The sequence below is a fragment of the Lissotriton helveticus genome, chromosome 11, assembly GCF_964261635.1.
Source record: "Lissotriton helveticus chromosome 11, aLisHel1.1, whole genome shotgun sequence".
Taxonomy (NCBI): Eukaryota; Metazoa; Chordata; class Amphibia; order Caudata; family Salamandridae; genus Lissotriton; species Lissotriton helveticus.
This window is the reverse complement of record NC_136072.1, coordinates 164,707,924-164,722,127: the sequence shown is the minus strand read 5'-3', so window position 1 is coordinate 164,722,127 and position 14,204 is coordinate 164,707,924. Positions and strand designations below refer to the sequence as shown.

The 14,204-nt window shown below is 44.2% G+C and overlaps 1 protein-coding gene across 1 annotated transcript in view; it reads left to right on the top strand.

The window, feature by feature from the left end:
* LSG1 (large 60S subunit nuclear export GTPase 1) overlaps positions 1-14,204 on the top strand; it is a 99,666-nt gene that overhangs the window by 29,506 nt on the left and 55,956 nt on the right. Inside the window, exons 6-7 of the mRNA XM_078666297.1 lie at positions 3,323-3,383; positions 6,305-6,481. Of these exons, the coding sequence (XP_078522423.1) occupies positions 3,323-3,383; positions 6,305-6,481 (238 nt within the window). The remainder of the gene's footprint in view (positions 1-3,322; positions 3,384-6,304; positions 6,482-14,204) is intronic.

The following is a 14,204-nucleotide window of genomic DNA, read 5'->3' as shown; positions in this document are numbered from 1 at the left end:
CCATGGAGGCGCCCAGCCGCCAAAGGTGTTCGACCCATCGACCTAGACGTGTTTATGTCGCAGCTGAGGGGGGGGAAAGCAATTTTGGTAACCGACTGTTCAGTCAGACAGGGCCGATTCGCAATCCACGGGTTGTGACACAAATGCATTTCTTGACGATCCGAATAGAGAGAGGTGTTGTAAAATTAGGTGCCAGGTAAACCTACTCAACACTGACAAGGTTCTAATTTGTAAATATTTTTAGTTGTTAAAAAATAGAACGGTTTCGGGTATTTGCCAATTATAAATTCCTAGAGTCATACCCTAATGTGAACATGTTATGGTGACGTTGCTTTAATTCATGAACAACAAAGCCAGCCTCCCCCAATGGACGCGGCACCTCAGCCCCATTTCTCAGGATTTCTCCCTGCGTATATCATTTTTTTCGGCTGATTGCTGAGCAAAACCATCTCTGAAGTTAGACACCCCACAGCATTTGGTTTAAAGAGTGAACACAAACAACCCGATTAGATTTCTGTTGAGTAGCAGGCTGTGCTTTCATTTTAAGTGATTTAAAGTGGAAAGGTAAGTGTTCTTAAAACGATCCAGCGACGAATGCCTTTGTCTAGTTCTAATTATTTCTTATTGTGGTATTTTCACACCGCCTCACATTGCTTGGCATGGATGCTGGGGCCAAGACAAATGACAGTGGTCTATATGTAAAACTTTTGGCCCGTGGTTGAGCTGCGCCATGATGTTCTTTCAGTTTTATATAAGACTTAGGTGACATGGTTCGTAACGAGGGTAGAGCATGGGCATGCTTCGACCTTAGTGGAGGGGGGTGTTCTATCTAATTTATTATATATATTTATTTGTGTGGAAAGCTTTGGGAAGGATCTGTCCTGGCAGTTCGGTCTGGACTGCTCCCATTGGGTGCTGGGTCAAGCCCGATTTTCACATGGCTGGGTTCAAACTGGAATTACATGAGGAGCAAAAAAGCAATGGATTTAGACCCAGATCTCTGTACTGGTGTGAATGTATGACATTGTTCTGCGTTCTGTCCATCAATTGTCGTTTTCGCTATTCACACTAGGCCTTCACCTGATACCTTTTTGGCTAATTTCCCTGTCCTGTCGATTATAGAACCCTGTGGCCACAGGCACATTCTTGTGTCTGGTATTTCATTTTGATTTAATAAAGTACTTCTCTTTAAAAAGATGAGCACTCGATTGGACGATCATTATTGCATGCAATTTGGTTACTGATTGACCGATCATTATTGCATGCTATTTGGTTACTGATTGGACAATCATTTTTGCATGCTGTTTGGTTGCTGATTGGACGATCGTTATTGTATGCTATTTGGTTACGGATTGGACGATCATTAATGCATGCTGTTTGGTTGCGGATTGGACGATCATTATTGCATGCTGTTTGGTTGCTGATTGGACAATCATTATTGCATGCTGTTTGGTTGCTGATTGGACAATCATTATTGCATGCTGTTTGGTTGCTGATTGGACAATCATTATTGCATGTTGTTTGGTTGCTGTTGAGCTCGGATTCTCAATCCTCATACTACCTCCCTGAGAAGCATGCCCCGCTACGCCAGTTTCTTCCACTGAAAGTTTGTAGTTTGTGTTCACTTTGTGGTAACAGTCTAGGACAGGCCTCGGGACAACAGTGGTAAAACGTGTCACCCACACCAGCTGTGGGCCAGTAACCGTACTTGCCCTTAGGCCTCCCTGCATGCTGACAGGTTGTAAACAGGTAAGACGTCCTTTGCACATGGCTGTGAGCACTCATGTTTTGAAGCACAGGATACTAACTTTGCTGTGAGCTTCATGAAAATCGTGAGCCCAGGCCTAAGAAGAGTGCTGCTGCAGCTGAGCACACAATGTGAGATTTCCTTTGTGTCCATGTAGCAAAAGCCTTGCCTGTTAGCCGTTTCTACCTATATGCTAATGAGCAACGTTGTTGGAAGGTATTGTTGGAATAATGGAAACACTGCTACGTCTGGCCCACTTGGGGGCAGAAGATCTCACGAGAGTAGTTTCTGCGTGAATACCTCGGGACCTCATTATGACGCTTGCAGAAGGAAATAGTACAGCGGTGACAAAAATAGAAAGGTCCCTGCAACATAGACTGGAAATCCTAATTCAGGCGTCTTACCCCTCATCTTACTGTTGAGTGGAAATGTGTCCCCCGAGAGTTGCATCATAGGAGACAGGAAGCGTTGTAACGTCATTACATTCATATTTTTAAGCTGAAATTACAGAATGTTCTGTTTTGTTTTTATACCGTCCGCTGTGCCTGCAAGGTTGTAAACTGGCAACTATCTTGACCTGTCCATTTCTGCTGTGGTCAGTGGGGGCAATCAAGAAAGTGTGCTTGGTAGTCTATGAACGTTCATCTACACCCCTAAATGTATTTCGACCACTTTTGATCAGATGTCACTTGCATCTCCTTGTCTGCATTTTATTATTGTCCTTCCCAAACTAAGGAAGCATCGTCATTTTTTTCTCAATGTATGTAAAAGTACGGTTGCGGTTACTTAGTGGCGATAAATGCACCCACCACCTGCTCTACACCAGAGACTCCTTATGAGCACCATAATAAAACTAAATCATGTATAAAGTGCAGTGAGTGGGGTTTGTACAGAAAGGAGGGTCACTCCTTCCCATTTTTTTTATTTATTTAAAAGGCTTGGTATGCTGGTAAAGCCACATTTAAATAAATGCTTTAAAAAAGATAGTAAGAAAGAAACTGGGAAATAGGCCCGCGACATGAATGCGGGCCACAGAAGCGATTTGTGACTCTTGTTTTACAATTTTCCAGCATTCAGTCTGTCATTTTGTCCTACTAAAATAACAAGTGCTCTGCTAAGGGTGCCACTACTATTTCAGGGAACTGCCTATTTCATATTTTTAAAAAGTTAGACGGTAATTTAATGGCAGGACGAACACTGCGTTTCACAAGCAGTGGTGAAATTCTGGTGTTAAAGTGTAAGACATTTCCTTTCTACATTTCTATAGGTTTCCTTTATACTGACTTGATCCTTCCATCCTCCGCCGAACTCCGTCTGAAAGACTGATGTTTTTATGTTCGCGGTCTGCCCATTTCCTCTATCCGACAATAGTGGAATGATTACTCATAATTACATTTTTTCATAAAGTGCCATCCATGGCTCCTCTGACTGAAAGTATTTGGGAAAGTGTCTGCAAGAGCTGATGGCTAGTAACTGTTAGGTACATTAGTGCATTCTTCTCAGTTAGACGAATTTTTAGATAATCAAGAAGGCTGGTGCAAAATGATTACAATATATATATTTTTTTTTTTGCAGTGATGTTGTAGTCCAGATTGTCGATGCAAGAAATCCTCTCCTGTTCAGGTGCCGAGATCTGGTAAGTTAAGCAGGACATATACGTTATGCACTCCAGGTATTGTATTTTTTGGACAAGTGTTTATGTGAACTGATGTGGCATATCACTGGTATCCCTTGATTCAAAGAGGACTGTAAGCAAAACCTAGAAGTGGCATACAGATCCAGGTATACCTCACATAGCAACCAGATCTCAACATATTCCAGAAATAAACTTTAATGATCCTTGACAGAGTAATAGTTTCACACTAACTCCCTCTGTATCAACACAGACATATGTTTGTTTATGGAACTTATAAAGCGCTCGTATACCAACGGTCTCATGGCGCTGAGGGGAGACTTGAGCTATCCTTCAGGCTCGAACAATAAACTTGAGTGAATAACCATGTTTCGAGTCTTTTCCTGAAGCTAGAATATTCTGAGTTTTGTCTAATTTCGATTGGAAAGGAATTCCACAAGGTGGGACCTAATACTGAGAAACCCGAACCACCCATTCTCTTACGTTTAAATCTTGGAACAGTCAACATATTCATTGTCGCTGATCTGAGATTCCGTGTGGGCATGTATCTTGCAATCTTGGCGGATATGAACTTGGGTCCTGAGTCGTGGAGTGCATAAAAATAATACAACCGGTCTTAAACATAGACCGCTGTATCACAGGAAGCCAATGAAGCTGCTTCATTAATGGTTTAGTGTGGCACTGTCTCGATTGCTGGAAAACCAGCCTAGCTGCGTGATTTTGAATGAGCTGTAACCTATGAATTTGACCAACAGGAAGACCTAAATATATGGAGTTTGAGTAATCCAACCGGGACATTATTAGTGCGAGCAAGATGGTTATGCTAGCCTCCTTAGCGAAAAATGTCCTGATTTTCTTGAATGTCCTCAGTTGGTACATACAGGCAGATGAGACCAAGCTGATCTGATCCTGCATGGAAAGATCAGCATTTATCTTAATTCCCAGGCTTTTTACTGACTTTTTGGGTGTAGGGGGAATACCCAAAGTAGCAGGCGAGTGTGCTGGTGTCCACTGTTCTAGTCTGTTTGCGATAATTATCTCTGTCTTATCGGAATTTAACATGTGATAGTTATGGGTCATCCATTCCTTGATAAAGAGTATGTTGAAATGAGTCCTTGGATTCATTTGTACCATCAAGCGGGAAGATCAGCTGCATGTCATCTGCATAATTGTATAACTTCACTCCTCTCTCTTGAAGAGCATAAATCAGGGGACAGATGTATACATTAAACAGATGCGGTGAAAGGGAAGACCCTTGAGGTACCCCACAAGTGGTATTCACCCGGGAGGAACTGAAGGGTACCAGTCTGACGGACTGGGAACGCTCCTTTAGAAATTAGAGCATCCAAGCCAGAGCTGTGCCCCTCAGACCTGCCGCTGCTAATCTATCCACTAGTATAGAGTGGTCCACAGTATCGAAGGCCGCGGACAGGTCTAATAGCACCAAGGCCTGGGTGCACCCCCTGTCTGCGCCTTCCTTTAGGTCGTCCATGACACTTAGAATAACTGATTCTGTAGAATGCTTTTGCCTGGACCCTGCCTGAGAGACCAAAAAGTTATAATGCTCCATCCAGCCGTCTTTCCTTTGGAGCCGTGTAATCTAACCCTTCCTTTTGTGGTTAGACTTCTTAAGGTCTAATGGCCTTTAATAGCCTTGAGTTAATCTTTTTCCGGCTCACCTGAATGCTCCTCTTACTGCCCTTGTGTTTCACATGGCTTGATTGTGATTCTCAACTTTAGTGGTTGGAACTAAATCCATCGTCTCACGAGAATCAAGAAAGACTGGCCTGCTCAAGGTGTACTAGATAGAACTGGTCTGTCCTCCTCCTAGGAGATCTAACTTAAAGCACCTTCAAAGAAAATCTGCTGAAGTTATTCCATTTAAGGCCTGTGATGCCCAGGTCAGCACTGAGTATGCAGAATGAGGAATGGCGCGGGGTGTTAAGGGGTCTCCATGGGCTTTATATAAATAAACGATTGAAGTCCTAGGAAGACGATATGTTTAACATTCGTGTATTGGAGCTCAAGACACATATTAAGGCCTTAAAGTGATCAGCCAGGTACCAGTGAGAAGGGTGACCAGGTATAAGCTGACAGGGCACCACAGGCATTGTTCTCACAGGGCATCAGTCAAAAATGGGTCGTATAAGAACAGAGGCGCCCAATGCATGTTCATGAGGGCTAGATCCCTAATCTATTTATATTTCATTTAGATTACTTGCATGTGACCATATCGTTTGTAGATATCGTGTAAACCTGCAGTTGAGCGTGCCCTCCGGAACCATGTTTGACACTTTCAGTATAAGAAAGGTTTAAATGAATTAATGTGCTACGGTCATTGCAGGCCATTTATTATCGTTGCATCCCCAGAATGTATCTATAGGTTTCATGAGAACACTGCATGGTGCAAAAAACAAAAGATTCAGAGCTGCTAAGTCCCTTGCTGAAGATTTTTCTTTTTAACTGTAGCGTCGTTTATAGTAATATCACTGAAGCAAAGAGCAAACGAAATGGTTTCTGTCCAAGCACTTTCACAGATTTAGCCTTTCTGGAGCTTTTCGTTTAGAAAAATTAATAACCTACCCATAGGTGTCATCTAGGTAAACCTATATCTACTCGTATGTGATTTTATGTAGCTTCAGCTCAAAGTATGCGCACTCATGTCTCATATAAAGATTGCTGAGCATTGCAGAGTAAAGAAGCTTATGGAACCCCTTCTCTACGTTGCTGTATTTTCTCCTCTTTTGGGTGCCCCCCTCTCTTTTACTTTTCATTCAATTTTTCAGGTTTATCATAAAAGCCGAGTGATGCCACTTTTCATTCGAATATTTGCTCAAAACTGTCCATTCCCTTTACTGTCTCGATGCTTAGCTGTGACTCCACCTGACCAAGCCGTGATCTTTCTTTTTTTTAATTAATTCCAGGAGTGTTATGTGAAGGAAGTGAGCCTCGAGAAGGAGAACATGATCCTGATCAACAAGGCGGACCTGCTGACCCGGGAGCAGCGGCGGGCCTGGGCCAGGTTCTTCGAGCAGGAAGGCATCAAAGTGGTCTTCTGGTCAGCACTGGCCGAGGCCCTGAGGCTGGCTGCCGAGGCGAAGGTACGGCTTGGGATGCTTCATCTTGGACCGTGTGCCTGTGGCTAATGCCTCTTCTACTTGTATCTTAATCTGACCTCACACGACACCGATTTGAATGTTCTCGTTTTTTTTACTAAAAGGTATCATTCGCATGAAAGTAACACAGGTAGTAGTAGAGCTAAATAAAAAAAAGTTCTACAAATTGTAAGAAGGTTGTGGGGGTGGCATTTCTATCCAGCACTTTGACTCTGCTTGCAGACAAGATCTATCGGTTCTTGGGCAGCCGATATGTCCATCGGGGGATGCCATGTTAGGCAGGGCTTTAAATGGACCGGGTCCTAACGGTGCTGATGTGTATTTAATGGCAGAAGCAGCAAAATACCAGACGGTCGGCACACTGTTCAAAGCACAGATTTTTACCTTCTGTCTTTTTTAAGCCACTCCCTTAATTACATCGGCCACAGCCCCTATGAGAGACCCACTAGTTTAGTAATTCCACTTAAAGTCCTGATGTTAGGTAATAAAACGATTCAGAAAAGGGGGTGGTGATGAACAGAGTGTCTGAATTAAGCAGACCACTCTTACCCAGTCCAAAGATCAGGGCTTGATCCATCACCGTTTTTTAGCTCACTGCACCATCCCAGCTCAGAACCTGGCTACATGCAAATTAGTCTGTTCCTGTCCCAGTGCATGATGGGAACAGGGCAAACCAAACTACCAAGCCAATTCTTATACTGGGAAGGAAACAAGCTTCCGGGGACCGGTTTCTGGCATTTCAGCCGTCGTCGGCCCGGCTTGCTTGAATCCTGATGGTGCAATGAGCAAGGGACTCACATCTGAGTATACCCTTCCACGCTTATGGTGGACAAAATGATTCAGAAAAGGGGGTGGTGATGAACAGAGTGTCTGAATTAAGCAGACCACTCTTACCCAGTCCAAAGATCAGGGCTTGATCTATCACCGTTTTTTAGCTCATTGCACCATCCCAGCTCAGAACCTGGCTACATGCAAATTAGTCTGTTCCTGTCCCAGTGCATGATGGGAACAGGGCAAACTAAACTACCAAGCCAATTCTTATACTGGGAAGGAAACAAGCTTCCGGGGACCGGTTTCTGGCATTTCAGCCGTCGTCGGCCCGGCTTGCTTGAATCCTGATGGTGCAATGAGCAAGGGACTCACATCTCAGATACTCTGTCCATCACCTCCCCCTTTTTGAAATGATTTTGGCCACCATGAGTGTGGAAGGGTATGCTCAGACATGAGTCCCTTGCTCATTGCACCATCAGGATTCAAGCAAGCCGGGCCGAAGACGGCTGTAATGCCAGAAACCGGTCCCCGGAAGCTTGTTTCCTTTCCAGTGAAGAATTGGCTTGGTAGTTTGGTCTGCCCTGTTCCCATGATGCACTGGGCCAGGGACAGACTAATTTGCATATAGCCAGGTTCTGAACTGGGATGGTGCAGTGAGCTAAAAAACGGTGATGGATCAAGCCCTGATCTGTTGACTGGGTAGGAGTGTTCTGATTAACTCAGATACTCTGTCCATCACCTCCCCCTTTTTGAAATTATTTTGGCCACCATGAGTGTGGAAGGGTATGCTCAGACATGAGTCCCTTGCTCATTGCACCATCAGGATTCAAGCAAGCTGGGCCGAAGACGGCTGTAATGCCAGAAACCGGTCCCCGGAAGCTTGTTTCCTTCCCAGTGAAGAATTGGCTTGGTAGTTTGGTCTGCCCTGTTCCCATGATGCACTGGGCCAGGGACAGACTAATTTGCATATAGCCAGGTTCTGAACTGGGATGGTGCAGTGAGCTAAAAAACGGTGATGGATCAAGCCCTGATCTGTTGACTGGGTAAGAGTGTTCTGATTAACTCAGATACTCTGTCCATCACCTCCCCCCTTTTGAAATTATTTTGGCCACCATGAGTGTGGAAGGGTATGCTCCGACATGAGTCCCTTGCTCATTGCACCATCAGGATTCAAGCAAGCCGGGCCGAAGACGGCTGTAATGCCAGAAACCGGTCCCCGGAAGCTTGTTTCCTTTCCAGTGAAGAATTGGCTTGGTAGTTTGGTCTGCCCTGTTCCCATGATGCACTGGGCCAGGGACAGACTAATTTGCATATAGCCAGGTTCTGAACTGGGATGGTGCAGTGAGCTAAAAACCGGTGATGGATCAAGCCCTGATCTGTTGACTGGGTAGGAGTGTTCTGATTAACTCAGATACTCTGTCCATCACCTCCCCCTTTTTTAAATTAGTTAGGTAATAAAACAGCAGTGCATGATGATCGCACCAAAGAAACAGAGCATACTGTTGCACCTTGCACTTGTCCTGGATGCTTGGCGTGGAATAGATGTGTATCCTTTGTCTCATTCTGCCACCTTGTGGCGTTATGGGGGACAGTCGTTTAAGGTAAACTAGTGAGTTGCTGTCACCACTTAGAACATGGGTACTCACAATTTCCCGGGGGCTGCAAAGTTTGGTCTATGGTGTGACCGAGTGCCGCACTGATGCATGCGGGGGGGTGTAGGGGAAGCACAGCATGTGTATCTAGTGGCTGTCTTTAAAAATGAAGGTGTTCCTAAAGTTAAGGGCCTTTCCCTAACTACAATTAACATTTAAATAAGTGTTAGCTGTATGTTGAACTTTTTTTCATGTTAGTGCTGAGTCGAGTAAACAGCAGTCCAGTGCTGCTGCATTTAAAGATCAGGTGGGCCGCATGCGGCCCCCGGGCCGTACTTTGAGTATCACTGACTTGGAGTGTCGGCAGTCAGATCTTGTGATGTTGGTTTGTACTCACAAATAATGGAGGCTAAAAAGCCATCGTCAGTTTCTTTTGTTGTTGCTGCAGTGAGGCCAATCTGCTTCTATTGCAAAGTTTGCATTTAGTGAAATGGAAATGAGAAAGTGCTGCGCTTCATATGCAGTAGTGGTCGGCAGTAGGTGTTTCTGTAGGGCGGTGACGTGGGCAGGGGGATGGGCAGGGTGGGGGGTAGTAATGTATGAATTACGGAGTTTTAACGGTAAGTAAACATTTTTTTTTTTTTTTTTTAACGAATTTCGTTGCACGCACTGCATCACATTTGGTGATGCAGTGTGCGCAACAAATTTAGTTTTATTTATTTAAATGTTTACTTACCTGTAAAACTCCGTAATCCATACATTACTACCCCCCACCCTACCCCTCCTCCTGCCCACATCACCGCCCTACAGAAACACCTACTGCCGACCGCTACTGTTCATATTCCGATTATGATGTGTGTCCTTTCAAATTGCAGGTGATCACGTTAGGTCATATAAACTAATTGTCTAAACTTGTGTGATATTAGTCCGCTTCGAAGTCGATTTGTGGCTCCTAGAATTTGCAATGGAATCTTTGAAATGGCCCAACAGTTGTCTTCTAAACCTATAAACATGCTGTCGCAAGGATACACTGCATTCAGGCCCTCCCCTGAGGAGGTACAACGCACCCACCCCCTCACATCTGCAGTTATGACTGGATTGCAAGGCTCCCCAGCTATGCCTCAGTATTTGCCCCCAAATAAAGCTGGGTCAGACTGAGGAACCGAGGGCCTGAGGCTCTGACAAAAATCCACAAACCAGCCCCTCCTCCGTAATCCCCTCGTGAAATCTTTCTCTTTCGATCGATCCAATCTTTTTCTCTTCTCTCTTCTCCCTCTCTGATGGCCTTCTTGCTACCTTCCCTGTTGCTTCCCCTTTTGTTGCTTTCAGCCTTTCCGTGCCTGCTGTAATTAACCTCAAGGGGCTGTGGTAATTTACAAATTCCCAATGAGTGGCCATGAGCTTTCGAAGCTGCCCTCCTAGTGCTCTAGCCTACCAGAGAAAAGCCCGGTGGAATAAAAGGCCTCACCGGCCCACCTCTTCCCTTTTTGCTTCTCCTTTTCTGTAAGCCCTCCGCCATCTTGTACACTGCCAGTCCTGCCAAGTATCAAGAATTAGGCGTTAGACTAACGAATTTCAGTGTGGTGCTCAGAATCACCGAACTGGAATTCATTGTCATGCATTATGCTTAACGCCTCCGCTGTCAAGACAAGCTGTTTATAGTGCTACCAAAATAAAACTGTGGCGTCGCAACGGGCGCCGTGCGCGTGCTGCTCCTGCAGGTTTTGTGTGCTGCTTGATCTGCTGCTTAATACTACAATGTATTTAATACTATTATGAGGCGCCACAGGGACCGGACGTCACGTCCTGCCACAGGAGTTTGTAAGAGGCTGCAGAAGTCCGACTTGCTCGTGCATATACGGACATGCGTTTTATTAGAGATGTATGCACACTTTACACACTCAAACTTTCACCAGTGTACCTGGCCCGCTAGGTGTTGTGGAATCATGGCGGGCACCGGCAGCACTGCCTACTCGCACTTCCGGCTGCCGCCTCTTCCATGTTGCTCAGCTATTTCAGTTTGAGAAGCAGCTGCAATAAATTTGACCCCCAGCCGCGCCATACAAATTAGTTACCGAAAGTTTACCCAAGACTGACTGGAGTCACCAGCGTTGCAGCGGAGCCAGAGTCATGCTCCAAGTGAAGTTGGCGTAATTGAGGGCAGCCTAAATAATTTCCTTCAAGCTGGGGAATTCAGAGCTTTGTTCTTCCAGGAGCCGCATATACACACTCGCCATTAAGAACCAAGCAGTGAATCGAAAGGAAGTAGGTGGATTGTGCCTGCTTATGCCTCACCTATTAGGATTTCTGCAAATGAGAAGCATTATTAAAACGGGCTTTGGGACACATTAAAGCTGGGGTGGAGCACTCTTCGTGTCAGAGTACTTGAGGGGTCAATCGCTTGAGACAAGCATCCTCTGACATTGAAATGCGGGCTTGTGTGTCCTTGCTCCTGGAATGGACTGGACTGATCTACTTTGTAGGTTCCGTTGCAGCCACTGGATTTCACAAACCCCTTTAGTGCTCAATCCCACTGCGTACAACAACAAAAAATCATGCAAATACATGTCTAGCATTGCTCCAGCACAATTGTAGAAGGCAGTGTCGCATTTGCAATTTCAGAATTATGTGATAAATGGTTATTCATGGAAAATAATATTTTTAGCGATTGTAAGGGAATTATGCCATCGCTTTTACTTTCAACATAAAATAGGGAAACTTTCCCAGTGAAAGAACCCCTCTGATGCCTTTCTGTGACATAACTTGATTTAAAACAAGTTCAGTATATCACAAGAATCCAAGCCACATTCGCCAGGCTTCTTTCATCTTCGCTGATGCGCTCATATAACTTGATATAATAATGCAAATAAACTTGATACAGCAGCCAAAACAAGACCATCTCTACAGGGATATAAACACAAGAACATTTACCAATGCCTCCTAAAAGCTTTTTTAGAGCTGCTGCTTGGCTGAGAGATTTTTCTCTCTTAACCTCATGCGTGCAGCCGTTTTTCCCGCTGTATGCGGCATTTTTAAAATTACCGCGATTCATGACGAGCTCAGCTCGTCATCAGCACACGGCAGGTAACGCTGATGACGAGCTGAGCTCGTCATCAGCATGGAAGGGGTTAAAGGGGCATCCTCTGTAGAGAAACAAACAGGCCTCTCCGGCACCACTAACCAACACCACCAGTAAGCATTCCAAAATGTTCTTTCTTTGACATCTGCTGGGATGTGGATACCTATTGTGACATCATTTACTCGATGGCTCACACCCTTTAATGAATGGTCTTTGGTAGCTCACACAGTACGATTCAGACAATCTTGAGATGCAAATGGGTGTAATGTCTGATATCTATGTTTCCCTCGTCTTCAATGCTTGATTTTGCTCTCCAGGAAGTGTCACTCATAGTCGTTAAAATATCACTCATAATTGCACTGAAATTATCAAAATGTCCCACTATGAATATGATACCTTAGCAGCAATGCACTGCTGGTTGTTTTTCTCGCTAAACTTTTCCTATTGCACAGAGACGCAGTAAGCTCAGCTGTGGAAATGTAAAGTCAAGGTTTCGAAGTTGATGCAGAGACCATGTGGTAAAAAGGAGATAACCTCATGACTGAGGCATCCATTCATACTTCCTCAGTCCCCTGTCGTTTACCTGTTAGGTTGCGATCGAGCGAGGACAGATTTCTAGATTTGGCGTGAAAAGCATTATTTATTTCCATGTTCCAGCTCGATTGGTTTCCTGATACCCTTTATTGTGTAAATTACATATCTTTGCTGTGATTGCACATGGGGAAACTAAGTAACCCAGCTTTTACTAAGCTGTAAAATTTACAAACTTTCGTTATGAGTTTTTAGACCAAGATAGTCCACTTACACCACCGGCTCCTTCATTAGAATGCCAGGTTTTACCTAAAGTTATCAACTTTAATCTGAAAATACAGCTAGTGGTTTAACATCTGGTAACTTTCATATCAGATAAGCTAAATTATTGCTGGCTAGACATTTCTGTGCTTCTTATAGAAAAAGATCGTACTTGGACAAAATCCAGCAAGTTCTTGATGGATTTGCAAACAAGTCAGTCACTTTTTGTCATTTTTTCCCACATCCAGAACAAGTTTGGTATTTTTAATAACCGTAGGAGCTGTGTGATATTATGGAGAGATGGCAGAGTATTTCATGGTGCAAGTACATGTGCAATGTGGTGTCTTAGTTGCCGAATTTCACATGAATTGTACTGTGCTTAAGTTATTGTTAACAGTCAGCTAATACCTTTGTTCCTATAGTTATTTTTTAAAAGGCACATTTACAAGTTTCATGGTTGTGTATATGTGGACTATATTGTGCAGGACATTTTCTACTAGATCTAGTTTGTAAAAAGCCACGTTTGTAAGCACTTCTGAAATTCAAATCGATATATTCTCTGTACACGAGTTTTGGAGGTCATTTCACTGTCTTCCCCTTTGGATGGTAAGGTTCTTAGGATTTAAGTCATAGATTCCAATGGCCGTCAGACAGTGGAGAGTGGAGGCCCTACACCCACACTTCACATTTAGCATTGGGACAACAGATTTCTGATAGAGCCTCCTTGTGGGTGCCTGTCTGGCATTGCAGCACCAGCCCGACTAGGAGCATGCCCTATGATGAAGCATGATACCGACATGGGTGTGTGAGGGCCCCAGTTCCTAAAGAAACTGCGCCCTCTTTCCAGTTTCTCCGATACTGACCTGACTCACATTCTCCCTTCCTTTTCTAAGGAACTGCATACTTTTGTGCACAGCCTCTCTTACTACACCAGTTGATGCATACACTGTGTGGTCACCAATGCATATTACTTATCCCAATAAGGGGCCAGGGAGGAATTAATGGTTGTAGCAACAAATGCAAAGAGTGGTCTGTATTTAAACAAAGTTTCAGAGAAAACAATCCCAGCACTCCATTACATTGAATGTGCGTGTAACCTGTACAGACTTTTGCACATTTGTGATTGTAAAAAACAGGGTGAACTGCGCAAGTGACAAGAAAAAACAACGCAAAAAGGCGCAAAGGGAACATATGTCAATATATACAGAGAACTTTTTTGTGATTCCAATTCATTAGTAAAGAATTAGAGAAGGTAGATCATTTTGATGAACCACGAAAGTTGCGCCCAAAATAACACGCAGAGGTCTCTGGCATTTTGACCTGTATTCGATTCAGGTAATCTTTAGTACCAGGTTACAAATTAATGAATGCTGCGTGAATAGTGGAGGCCAATTCCGGAGGGGGAATGGAAAAGCACCTTGGTCTTGGTATGCTGAGGTAGAGGATGGAGCCCAAGGAGGGGGGGGGAGAGAAG